Source organism: Chrysemys picta, chromosome 1 (genome assembly GCF_011386835.1).
Source record: "Chrysemys picta bellii isolate R12L10 chromosome 1, ASM1138683v2, whole genome shotgun sequence".
NCBI classification, from domain to species: Eukaryota; Metazoa; Chordata; order Testudines; family Emydidae; genus Chrysemys; species Chrysemys picta.
Genome location: NC_088791.1, coordinates 90740507 through 90753065, shown reverse-complemented (window position 1 = coordinate 90753065; position 12559 = coordinate 90740507). Strand labels below are relative to the sequence as shown.

At 51.9% G+C, this 12559-nt stretch overlaps 1 protein-coding gene across 1 annotated transcript; it reads right to left on the bottom strand.

Moving 5' to 3' along the window:
* Nucleotides 1–549: 549 nt before the first annotated feature.
* On the bottom strand, nucleotides 550–10485 carry RRP7A (ribosomal RNA processing 7 homolog A). The gene is made up of 7 exons (XM_008173239.4): nucleotides 10329–10485; nucleotides 8917–9059; nucleotides 6221–6346; nucleotides 3823–3946; nucleotides 2683–2780; nucleotides 1919–2117; nucleotides 550–1119 (listed from the first exon to the last, which is right to left on the bottom strand). The coding sequence occupies exons 1-7, from the start codon at nucleotides 10390–10392 to the stop codon at nucleotides 1034–1036; spliced, it is 840 nt and encodes a 279-aa protein (XP_008171461.1). The 5' UTR covers nucleotides 10393–10485; the 3' UTR covers nucleotides 550–1033.
* Nucleotides 10486–12559: the final 2074 nt, after the last annotated feature.

Sequence of the window (12559 nt, the reverse complement as noted above, 5' to 3'; positions counted from 1 at the left end):
ATTTGAGAGAAGGGGTATGAGAGGCTTGTGGGGGAGAATCATGGGCCTGTGGGGGCTCCCTCCCCCAGCCAAAGCTCTACAGACAGGCCCCCTTGAGCACCACCCCTGCAGTCAGAAACACAGGACACGGACCCTGCCTTCCTGTGAATTTACTGAAACAGAGGATAAGCCAGAGTAGCTCAGTGCCCTAAAGGCAACAAGCAGGAGGCCCGTGGTGGACTCTAGTGCGCCGCGTCCCTGACAGCAGGGAGGGAAGCATGAACGCCTGCCTTGTGAGCCTGCAAGCACCAGCACAGCGCTCTGAAAAACTGCTGCAGGGCAAGGCCCCAGAGGGACAGGAGCATTCTCCCCTCCTTCCACAGGGCCTCACTTCTTCTCCTGGGAGGAGGGGGGAGGCTCACCGCAGCAGGCACTATACTAGCTTGGCCTGGATTAGGGCAGAAGCTCTGCCCAGCACACACTGCATATAGTATCCCACCCTGTTATCTACTCAAGCAGGCATGTGGAGAGCTGGTAGCTGAGGGCTGACAAGGGCAATAAGGCAGTACATAGGAAACAGGGGCAGTTTATTTACAATTCACGTACAGTGGATTTCTATTGCCTTTGATTCAGCAGCAGCCCTTCTGCGGTTGTCCAGGAATGGGGGTGGGTCTCATCCCTTGCTGGGGGATCTGGTTTAAGACGGGTGTCCAGAGGAGACAGTGCAGTAAGATAAAAGGTGAGGCTGGTTACAGGAGGATCCCATCCCACTCAGCACAGGAGGAGCTGCAGCCTGTGAACAGCACGAGTCATGCTAATGGGAGTCTCTGTGCTGGGCTCGCTGCCACTAGAGACATGTTCAGCACACGAAGAGCTCCATCCAACCCTCCACTTGTAACCACTGGGGATTTCTCATTTAGGGCCCAGGTTACAGCAGAGGGAACAAATCGGTGTCACTATACAGACAGAGCCCGCTGAGGGGCCTCTAGGAAGTGAGCTTCTCAACGCGCCCTCCTGCGGAAACATCCAAGGACGTGGCAGCGCCCAGAGTGGCTCAGTATGGCCGGAACTTGCGCTGGGCCCGCATCAGCACAATTCTCTGCTTGTCCTCCTCAAACTTCTTCCTCAGCTGGGCTATGTCTGAAAAGACGAAGAGGGGGGTTGGGTACGGCCATGTTACCAAGAGCAGCAGATTTACCTTGCTCGAGAGCTTTGTACCCTGGCGGCTCTCAAAAGCTCTTTACTGACTGGGAAGCAAGTTCAATCCCAGCACAAGCAGGCTCAACAGCCACTCAAGTTAAGTGGTGCAATTCCCACTGCATCAGTGCTGAATTTAGTGCTGCATACATAGGGACTCACATGTCTGTCACGCTGCAGTTCCATCTGGGGTGGAACATGACGCTGTTTACTTTTACACAGCTGCCTGTATGCAGCCAGTGAAAATGATATTCACTGGGAATTCAAGAGGAACTGAGAGAACACAGCCACCGAAACAGGAATTTGGAAAGGACACGGGGGCTAACAAAAGACTGATTTGATCCCATGCCAATGAGAACAAGACAGCAAGGATCTCATGATCATGTACCATTCAGATAGCAACCCAAGCTCCCCATAGCACTCTGCTGGGTATTGCTTCTGCACTAACTCAGAAGGGGAAAATGCGACCATCTGAATCAACACCACCTCTCTAGGTTTTCCGCAAAGGTCTCCCATCCAAATACTGACCAGAACCAACCCCGTTTAGCTGCCAAGATCTGACAGGATCGCAGCCTGAAGTGGTGCAGCTGGCTGTCCTGCAGCTGTGCCTGGAATTCACAAGAGCAGTGGTGGCCACTCTCACCTGTCACAGTATTGATGACAAACAACCTGGACTGGTGGGGTGTTCAGACTGTGATACTGGGGAACAAGGAGATAGTCACCCCCTGCCTACACAACTCACTTTCTCTCTTGGTCTCTCGATGCTGCCAGGCGTAGAAGTTGAGCAGCTCCTTGCGTGCTCTTTTTCGCTTCTCCCTCTCCAGCACCCGCAAGCTGGCAGCCTCTGTCCGGGGGAGTCCTGGCCTTCGGCCTTTCCGTGTCACCTTCACCCAACCCTCCTCATCTGGAATACCCTCCTCCTTCTCCGCTTTGGCTTCTTCCTAGGTGAGGAGGATGAGGGAGAAAATGCAGCTTAGTCCAAACCTGTCATGAGCCAACTGGTTCCATTCCACAACAGCTTCCTGAGGCTGTTACCCAGCAAACACCTCCCTCATGCCCCAAGGGCACGGAGAATCCCAGTGCCTGCTGCTCTGCCATGCGAGAAGGCCCAGGGCGGTGTTCTGAGGGAGCTGTAGAATTGTGATACAAAGTCGCTGAGGATGTGGGCATCCAAGAGCTGGTGTGTTTGTGGTAACTATACCACAGCTTGTGGGGAGAGTAATGGAACCTGGTCAGATCTAGTGCCTGTGCACTGCCTGCCAGCAACTGGGAGACGGCAACCCTGGGCCCAAACAGGAGGCCTTGCCCAGCCAGCCACCCTGATAAAGAGCGCGGACAAACTGACAGCATGTGAAATACTGGAAGACTCGGGCATTCCTGCTGCTGCGCAGAGCTGCTCTGTCCAACAGGAACAGGCCAGTCAGCAGACAATCCCCAAGGACTTGCTAGGCGCAGAGAATCCCCTAAGAAAGCACATGCCTGGTTTATCTCATCAGCCCTTCCTACCTCTGCTATTTTCTTATCATAGGTTTGCATGAAGGTGTCCACTTCAGCCTTCAGCTCTGCCGGATCCACCACTGAAGCTGCATAACTGGCGATCCACTCTGAGACAAGGAGGGAAAAGGTCAGTGGCTGCCTCTGCAGTGAGCCTACTCCCAACAAGATACCTCAATGCAGCCCTGGACAGAACAACTCTAGGGACCAGAGAGGTGGTCAGTCTCCATGTCATCACTCCAGGCCCTGCCTGCTAAGATGGCCAGCAAGGGAGCCAGTGAGTTACAAATGTGGCCACAGTGGTTCATGGGACCCAGGCACCTTTCTCACCATGATCTGGGCTGATGCCTGCCAGCTCCTTTCACACAGGCCAATGAACATCTGTGTGATGAGAATAGCAGATAGCCACTCACGTCTAGGGCTGGGGAGAATCCAGTGTCAGAGCAGAGTGGCTCCATGCCCCACCACACAAGCCAGCCAGAGCCCTAAACATTTAGAGTTCAAATTTAACATCCTCTGCTGTGAGGATCTAGCATCTCCTTACAGTGCATCACATCCTTCTAAACCTAAAGCAAGAATGTCAGCATCAGCAGGAGGAGGTGCCAAACCACAGGAAATCCTGGCTCTGCCATGGACTGCGCTCCCAGCTGGATAGTTCACTGATGTCAGTAAAACACACCGTGATCTTTCAATGCATGGTGCCATAGGAATGGGGACTAGTCTCATTCTCAGTTATAAGCAAGTCAAGGCCAACTCCCCCAAACCAGAGAAGATACTGAAAGATTATGGATAAGGGCCGCACAACCATTTGAGTGACCAAGGCACCATACAGTGGTGACAACTGCAACTCCCTTGTGGACCTCCCCACCCCTTCCAGAGCAGCTGGTTATGGAGCCTGTGATCAGGAACTAGGTCCTTCCACTAGTGTGAGAAGCTCCATGTGGGGTGAGCGAGGAATACAGGAAATGCAGAACAAAAGGAGAGGGGACAGGGGAAATGCTGGACTTAACGTGGGGCACATGAGAATCACTGTTGAGGGGTGATTGACACACAACCTGGATGGCACTGTTATGGCGTGGGGGATAGCCAGGATGAGACACCTCTCTGATACACCCTCCCCCCGACAAGTCTGGAGAGCACAAGGTGACTTACTGCGGATACCGGTTTTCACAGGGTGACTCTCCGAAGATATCATCAGGGGGCCCTGCAGCGATAGGGACTTGGCTGCCTGTACCCCAGCCGGATTCTTAAACACCACGTAAGCCACTCGGAATCCCTAGGGAAAAGGCAGCGCATTGGTACAGTCAGTGACCAATCAGCTCCCTCAGAACAAGCAGTACCACAGAACGAGCAGCTTTATTAGAGAAATACGGCTGCAGCCAGCACTGGGGTTGCCAGCAGAGAGTTAAAAAAATTGAAGAATCCCTCAGGAGGCCTCTTTGCCCACCAACACCTCAGGTTTCTTCCCGTCCTAGCTCCTACAGCAGGGGTAGGCAACCTTTCAGAAGTGCTGTGCCGAGTCTTCATTTATTCACTCTAATTTAAGGTTTCGCGTGCCGGTAATACATTTTAACGTTTTTAGAAGGTCTCTTTCTATAATTCTATATTATATAACTAAACTATTGTTGTATGTAAAGTAAACAAGGTTTTCAAAATGTTTAAGAAGCGTCAATTAAATTAAAATGCTGATCTTACGCCACCAGCCTGCTCAGCTCGCTGCCAGCCTGGGGTTCTGTTCACCTAGGCCGGCAGTGGGTTGAGCAGGGCCTATGGCTGGGACCCCAGACCTCGGAGGGGGGGGGGGGGGGGGAAAGAGTTCAGGGGTCAGGGCAGAGGGCTGGGGTTCAGAGCAGAAGGCTGGGGTGGGGTTCAGGGCAGAGGGCTGGGGGTGTGTGGGGGTGCAGGACAGAGGGCTGGGGGAGGTTCAAGGGTCAGGGCAGAGGGCTGGGGGTGTGTGGGGGTGCAGGACAGAGGGCTGGGGGAGGTTCAAGGGTCAGGGCAGAGGGCTGAGTGTGTGGGGGGGTGCAGGGCAGAGGGCTGGGGGAGGTTCAAGGGTCAGGTTCAAGGGTCAGGGCAGAGGGCTGAGTGTGGGGGGGGGTGCAGGGCAGAGGGCTGAGTGTGTGGGGGGTTCAAGGGTCAGGTCAGAGTGCTGGGGGGGTCCAGGGCAGAAGGCTGGGTGCGTGTTGGGGTGTGGGGGGTTCAGGGCAGAGGGGAGTGGGGGGGTTCAAGGGTCAGGGCAGAGGGCTGGGGGGGTGCAAGGCAGAAGGCTGAATGTGTGGGGGGCGTTCAGGGCTGGGGGTAGGGGGGGTGCAGGGCAGAAGGCTGAATGTGTGGGGGGCGTTCAGGGCAGAGGCTGTGGGGGTGCAGGGCAGAAGGCTGGGTGTGTGTTGGGGTGGGTGGGGTTCAGGGCAGAGGGCTGGAAGTATGGGGGGTGCAGGGCAGAAGGCTGAGTGCGTGGGGGGTGCAGGGCAGAAGGCTGGAGGTATGGGGGGTGCAGGGCAGAGGGCTGGGTGCGTGTTGGGGTGTGGGGGGTTCAGGGCAGAGGGGAGTGGGGGGGTTCAAGGGTCAGGGCAGAGGGCTGGGGGTAGGGGGGGTGCCGGGCAGAAGGCTGAGTGTGTGGGGGGGTTCAGGGCAGAAGGCTGGGGCTGTGGGGGTGCAGGGCAGAAGGCTGGGTGTGTGTTGGGGTGGGGGGGTTCAGGGCAGAGGGCTGGGGTGTGTGGGGGTGCAGGGCAGAGGGCTGGGATGCTCGGTGAGCGGCTCATGCCAGGGAGCTGGAAGGGATATGCCCTGTTCCACCCCCTTCCCCCAGGCTCCGTCCCTTCCTCTCTCTGCCTGCTCTACGGAGTTGTGTGCACACTGCCGCTCTTCCCCCTCCCCCTCACTAGGGCCATCAGCTGATTGGCGCAGGGACGGAGAGGAGGAGGGGCAGGAAAGCACCACGCCGGGGGAAGAAGAGGGGGAGGGGGGAAGCTTGGCTGCTGCAGAACCAAGCTTCTGCCTGCTGCCCCCGCAAGGGACAGCGATGGGCCAGGGGGTGGGGGGAGGACTGAGTGGGGCCAGGACCGCGGCAGGGAGCTGCGTGCCACTCAGAATCGGCTCACATGCCGTGTTTGGCACGCATGCCATAGGTTGCCGACCCCTGGTATATACAAAGAGAGAGCGCCCCCAAAACGTTTATATAGATCAGGGGTCGGCAACCTTTCAGAAGTGCTGTGCCAAGTCTTCATTTATTCACTCTAATTTAAGGTTTGGCGTGCCGGTCATACATTTTAACGTTTTTAGAAGGTCTCTTTCTATAAGTCTATAATATATAACTAAACTATTGTTGTATGTAAAGTAAATAAGGTTTTTAAAATGTTTAAGAAGCTTCATTTAAAATTAAATTAAAATGCAGAGCCCCCCGGACTGGTGGCCAGGACCTGGGCAGTGTGAGTGCCACTGAAAATCAGCTCACGTGCCGCCTTCGGCACGTGTGCCATAGGTTGCCTATCTCTGTCCTACAGCATGCCCCCTTTCCCTCTGCTCTTCTCAGAGTCTCCATGAACTTTACCGTAACTGTCTTGAGATTGAAGAATTTGGACTTGGGTGCCTCTGGTTTCTCTCCTGGCCCCGGTTTTTCACACACATTCACAGACTGGACAGACGAGCAGCAGGAAAACAGCCTGGACAGACATGCCTTAATACAAGGGAGAGAGAGAAAAGTGACCAGGGCTCACCTGTGTGCCCTCCCCTTGGGAGACGGGGGCTACAGCCTGCTGTAGATACCCTGTTTCCCCCCTACTTCCAAAGATTCCACACTGCAGCCATCACCATCCTCCCAGCTGAGAATGGTTTATAACCCTCTCCCTGTACTCATCTGCAGCCGTCAATGCTGAATGACAAGGAAGCCCTCTGCCATTCCCCTCACATGCAGAGTTTGATGCCTCACAATGCTTCCTGCAACTGGTGGATCAAGGAGCAAGACATCCTCGCCTGGGTCCCCCATCTGGTAGCACACCTACCACGAGGGAGCCAGATTTAGCCTCTCAGCCCACAGGGGAGTGTCCACACTCAAATTTTGTACCTGTTTTCAAATTGTGGTGCAATTACTCTGGGATAAATTATAGTGAGCAGAGGGCTCATGTGTTTTCATCGCTGTTAGGAGATTTTCAGAACACAGTGCCAAGAACGCCTGAGCTGTGTCTGCATCAGCTTGTACTTCTGTGTAGCTGCATCATGGCCTAAAAACATGCACAAACTTTTGAAGCACAAACACATTTTAGGAGTGAGACTGGAATGAAGATCAAACCCGGCTCCTATGAAGCCCCGCTAATCCTTTGGTCAGTGAGATGGTTTATCAGTTGTACCTTTAAAAGCAATGATATCCTACAACTCTGGGCTAACTGAACAAACTTACACCAGTTTCCTTGTGGAACTGGTGCAACAGAGTCCCTAGACTTCTGCCTTGTAGGACCAATAAGCTTCAGAAGCACTGCAGCTCCCTTCAGGTTAAGGAGGTTGTGTGGGCAAATCTGTGGCAACTCCCCAAGGTTATTGGATATGTCACAAGATGGGAGGAGCACCAGGCAAATTTACCTTTCTTACAGGCAAGAAGGAAGACATGGGCTTCAGTGATCCCCCCTGTAACTTGTAACGAGGACAAAGGGTGATTTTACAAAACTCGTTAGCTAGTCAAGGTGAACTTTTGGCTCCACACTATGGTTGTCTGACTAGCTAACGTGGGTTTAAAGGTATTAAACTGCATCTACACTAGATCCCAAGTGGTATTTCAAGTGGGGTTAGCTAACAAACAAGACACATTTTTCCTTATTCTAGACAAAACCTCACAGGGAAGCACGGCCTTTGCTGAGTCATCGTCACCCTCTTCCTGCACCACTGTTTGGTCCGTGCAGCTCTCCCATACAAGATACAGTAACTCCTCACTTAACGTTGTAGTTATGTTCCTGAAAAATGCTACTTTAAGCGAAACGATGTTAAGCAAATCCAATTTCCCCATAAGAATTAATTTAAGGGGGGGAGGGGTTTAGATTCCAGGGAAATAAATATACACACACTCAGACTTGTGTCTATATATAGACACACACACACACACACACAAAGTATTAAACAAACAATTTAATACTGTACACAGCAATGATGATTGTGAAGCTTGGTTAAGGTGAAGTCAGAGGGTGGGGTATTTCTCAGGGAATGCCCTACTGCTAAATTATGAACTAGCATTCGACTGAGGCCTCAAGGGTTAACACATTGCTGTTAATGTAGCCTCACACTCTACAAGGCAGCACAAACGGAGGGAGGAGACACAGTAAACACATGGCAGTGGCTGCAAACATTCCCTGCGGAAACTGAACCCATGCTATCCCACTGGAGCGCACCACTCTCTCCACTTTCCAAAGTGCTGGCGGGGAGGAAGTGGGGGGGGGGGAAAAGAGTGTGAGTGTGTGTGTGTGTGAGAGAGAGAGAGAGAGGCATGCATTGCCCCTTTAAATACGCTGACCCCACTCTAAGTACACTGCCTTTTTAAGTAAATTAGGAAGTTGAGACAGCAGCTGGTGCCAGCAAGCTCCCTCTGTCTCGAACCCTGTTGTGTGTCCCCCGGCTCTGTGGAGATGGGGTACAGGAACGGGAGTCAGGGGGATACCCTGACATTAACACCTCTCTTCCCCCCGCCCCGCACAGCAAGCAGGAGGTTTTTGGGAGCAGCTCCAAGGCAGAGGGCAGGAGCAACACACAGCAGCGCGGGGGGGGAAGGAAAGCTCAAGTGCTCGGCAATCATTAGCCTGCTGGGCAGCTGCCGCACAGGGAATTTAGGGGAGCTGATAGGGGGCTGCCAGTCCACCCTGGTTCCAAGCCCCTACCAGCTAGTTCCAACGGGCTGCTCTTCCTGCAACCAGTGGACAAAGCAAGTGGCTGCTAAACATTATAAGGGAGCATTGCGCAACTTTAAATGAGCATGTTCCCTAATTGATCAGTGACGTAACAATGAAACAACTATAATCAGCGCGATGTTAAGTGAGGAGTTACTGTACTTGTTACAGCATCACTCTCTGCTCTTCTGGTTATGCTCCAGCCCCCAGTAAAAAGACCACATTCACATATTTCTTTCAATACTTCTTCCAGCCCAACAACTAGGGTTACCAATCCTCCAGGATTGTCCTGGAGTTTCCAGGAATTAAAGATTATGTCATGTGATGACATCTCCAGGAATCTGTCCAACCAAAGTTGGCAACCCTACCAACAACTCACCTTTGTGCAATACGGGGGGATATTAAGGACAAAGAGAGTACGGTTTGGAGGGTGGGTAGTATCGGTGCCTTCTCGGACTTTGTGCTCCTTCACATACAGGTAGTGAGGTGACTGTTGCTTCTCAGAAAGCTTAACTGGAATGGCTAAAAGGGACAATTTTTAAAGAGACGTAGCAATTTAAAGCAACTGACTTCAGCAGAGCATCAAGTTCCAGAAAACATTTTAGGAGGCAACACCATCAGTTGCTGACTTCATTGCCTAATCAGGTTCTACCTGTCTCCCATAAATAAATCTCCGGATCTCCCCCAACACCCACTGGTCCTGACAACTCAGGAAAGTGTGTCAAGGTACAAAGTGCTTTACTCACAACCAGAGAGCCTAGAAATCCATTTGCCGTGGAAAAAGACGGAATTTGCATTTTTACAGAGACTCTTTAAATTTTACATTTTGTGAAAAAATAAAAACATATATTGACTAAATTGTACTGAAAGTACCAGTATCACTTATTCCACAGGTTCTCAAACTGAGGGTGGGTGGGTGGGTGGGTGTGTAAAAGGAATGTATTCTGGAGGGGAGGAGAGCATGAAAAGCTGCTGGCGGCAGCGCTGCCTTCAGAGCTGGGTGCTTGGCCAGCAGCCACCACTCTCTAGCCACCCAGCTCCGTAGGCAGAGTGGAGAGCAGCAGCTGCTGGCCTGGCACCCAGCAAGCCTATTCATTTTATTATAACGACTGATGGTACCGATAGGCTTCAAGCTTGTTTAAAAATTGTAAATATATCAGTAAAACATTGTGTTCAACTGATACCTGTACATAATGTGACTAGGGAAAATTAAGTTCAGCATTTCATTTTAATCATAGGGAAAAAAAAACACAGACTTTTATGTAAAAAGCGACAGGGTCCAGTGGCACCTTATAGACTAACAGAGGTATTGGAGCATAAGCTTGTGTGGCTCCAATACGTCTGTTATTCTATAAGGTGCCACGGGACTCTGTCGCTTTTTACAGATCCAGACTTACACAGCTACTCCTCCGATACTTGATGGAATTTAATGTTTTTTTATGCAACTTTTTTTTTGGGGGGGGGTCATCACAGAAAACGGGGATCCCTGCTCACGGCACTGGAGCTTCTGGACGTGCTGCGGCACAGGCCGGGGAGGCTGCCGCGGGATCGGTGCCCTGCCACACAGGAGATGCAGGCAGGCGCTCGGCTCGGGGCAGGACAGCAGCGTGCGGAGCAACCAGCGCCCGACCCAGACAGCGGCAACGGGAGCGTGTAAGAACCGGGCACGTGGGGGGAGGGCCGGGCTTGATCAGCCCCTGTGGATACACTGGGGGCGGGGGGGACCCCGGGATTTCGGGCTAGAGGTTCCCCCCTTTAAACCCGTGCCCCGTCCCCGCCCCAGCTGGTTACCTGTGTAGCCCGCCGGTGCCCCGGCCTCCGCCGTAGTCACATGCTTCCTCTTGGCGGCCGCCATCTTAATTTCCCGGTCGGTGACGTCAGCTCAGCAGCCGGGACGCCGAGGCGCGCAGGGGACGCCGGGAGCTGTAGTTCCTTCGCGGGCCGCGGTTTGCGGCGTCCCCTTCGCGCTGGGGGAAGCTGGCGTCACGCAGTGATTGGGTAGGGGGCGGGGCTTCAGATGAACGGCGAGGTTCGGGGCGCAGCGGGTTAGTCCGTGCGCTCCCGCCCCCCGCTGGGTGCGCGCGCAGCCAGGGTGCTGCTAACACAGGCGCGGCTAGGGGCCCGGGGGCGTCAGGCGCTGCCCTGTCGCAGGGATGGCTTCTGCCAGCACCGGACTGGGTGGAGTCAGAGCGTGCACAGGGGGGTTCGGGTAAATACAGGGCCCTCACCCCCACCCCCATTACTTCCTAGAGGCCTGGCTACAGCGCTTCTGACTGCGCCCTGGAGGTGGCTGCGCATGGGCTCCTGCCCCACATCGCCTCATCCACCCTGTTCCGATGATTGCATTGGCATGGCCCTTTCCCTAGAGCAATTTCCATTCTGGGGCAATTTCTTCAGGGGATTTTGCTACTTCGGAGAACGCCGCTGAGACCCACAACAATCCTGCCATAGCCAAGTATTATCACTGCTTTACAGACGGGGAAATTAAGGCAGAAGGATAAGCACTGTACCCAAAGTTCTAGGAAAGCTGTGACAGTTTGGAAGACACTAAAGCTCTAGGTGTAGGCAGCGCAGCATGTTCCTTCGCTTCTGTTTCTAAGATGTTAGTTTTATTTAAAAAACAAAATTCTCATTGGTGAAAGGAGGTAAATGTAAAGCCCTGGAGTCTAAAAGCACCTCTCTATCCCCAGAACAGGTGCAGCACAGCCACATGTAACAAATTATTTCCAAATCACTCTTCCTCTGTCTTCCCCACTACTCTCCACATGCCTCAATTCCCACAGTGAAGTGCACTGCAACCCTAGGGGTGAGAGAAATTGTATCTGTTACCTATCATTGCTGACAGTTGTGATATGGGTGGGCCACTGGAAACTGGACTTGAACAACCATCTCATTTCACACAAACCCCTGCTTTTAAGTCTCTGTCATCGGAAGATACAAAATCACTAAGGTGGCAGAATGCTTAAAGACAATAAAAAAGATGGAATCCTATGAAATGAGCAGCTGACTCTAATGCTCTGCCCCATTCCCGCACTCTCTTTAACATGAGCATGCCAGCTCCCGTGGAACAAATTGTTTTCTTTAAGAGACAGATTTTTTCAGCTGACCGAGTTAAAGCTCTTTCAACCATTTTAACTTCTGCTCACTGCAGGTATGAGAACTCTTTGGAGAGGTAGGGATGAGCTGTGATAGGAAGTCTAAAGCAGTTGGGTAGATTCTCTAAGTTAGCAAGATTAACAGAATAGGCTGATGCAGTAAGGATGGCAAGATTTGGTTTATTTAAATTATGAATAAAAATGGATATGGATAAATGATTGAACACTTTGTAGACATCATGGGAAAGGTGACCTTCATTAGCTTTAAAGTCTCAGGAATGACCAAGGTCAAGCTCCCCCACTGCTTCGCCTTTACAGGTAACACATAAATGCACTTTTTTTTTTGGTAACTTACTAATTATATTAGAGTTCTACAAATAAGGTCTGTTAGTAGAACTCACCTTTGACCCAGGCTCTCCATTACAGTATATGTATAATCCGAACATTCTCAATGGTCAGCCTTGAGCTTCTGGGCTGTAGGGGAATAGAAGTGTGCCATGGCCTTCTAAATAAATCTCCATGTCAGTTAAATTATCCCAGGTTTGACCTATGATCACAATGTTAATAATGTGACCATTCTTAATAAACCTCTTCCTTAAACAAATATCATTAATCCATGTGTCTACATTCACATCATCCTAACAGTAAAGGAACTTCCTATGCCAAAAATATGGAGATTAGTGACCCACCTAGTCCTGTATCCTTTCTCCAGCTGTGGCCAAGGCTTAGTGTATAAAACCAGAAAGCTCCTTGTTAACTGCATAATAAACTACTATGGAGAACATTTTTAGACAGAGACACCAGAATGCACCATGCCTTTCTGCCTTCGGAACTAACTGTGGATCAACAGGGAAACAGTCCCCTAAAAGGATTAGTGTTACTGCAGGTTTGTGTCCATGGAGCAGTACTCATAGTAGTGACAAACCC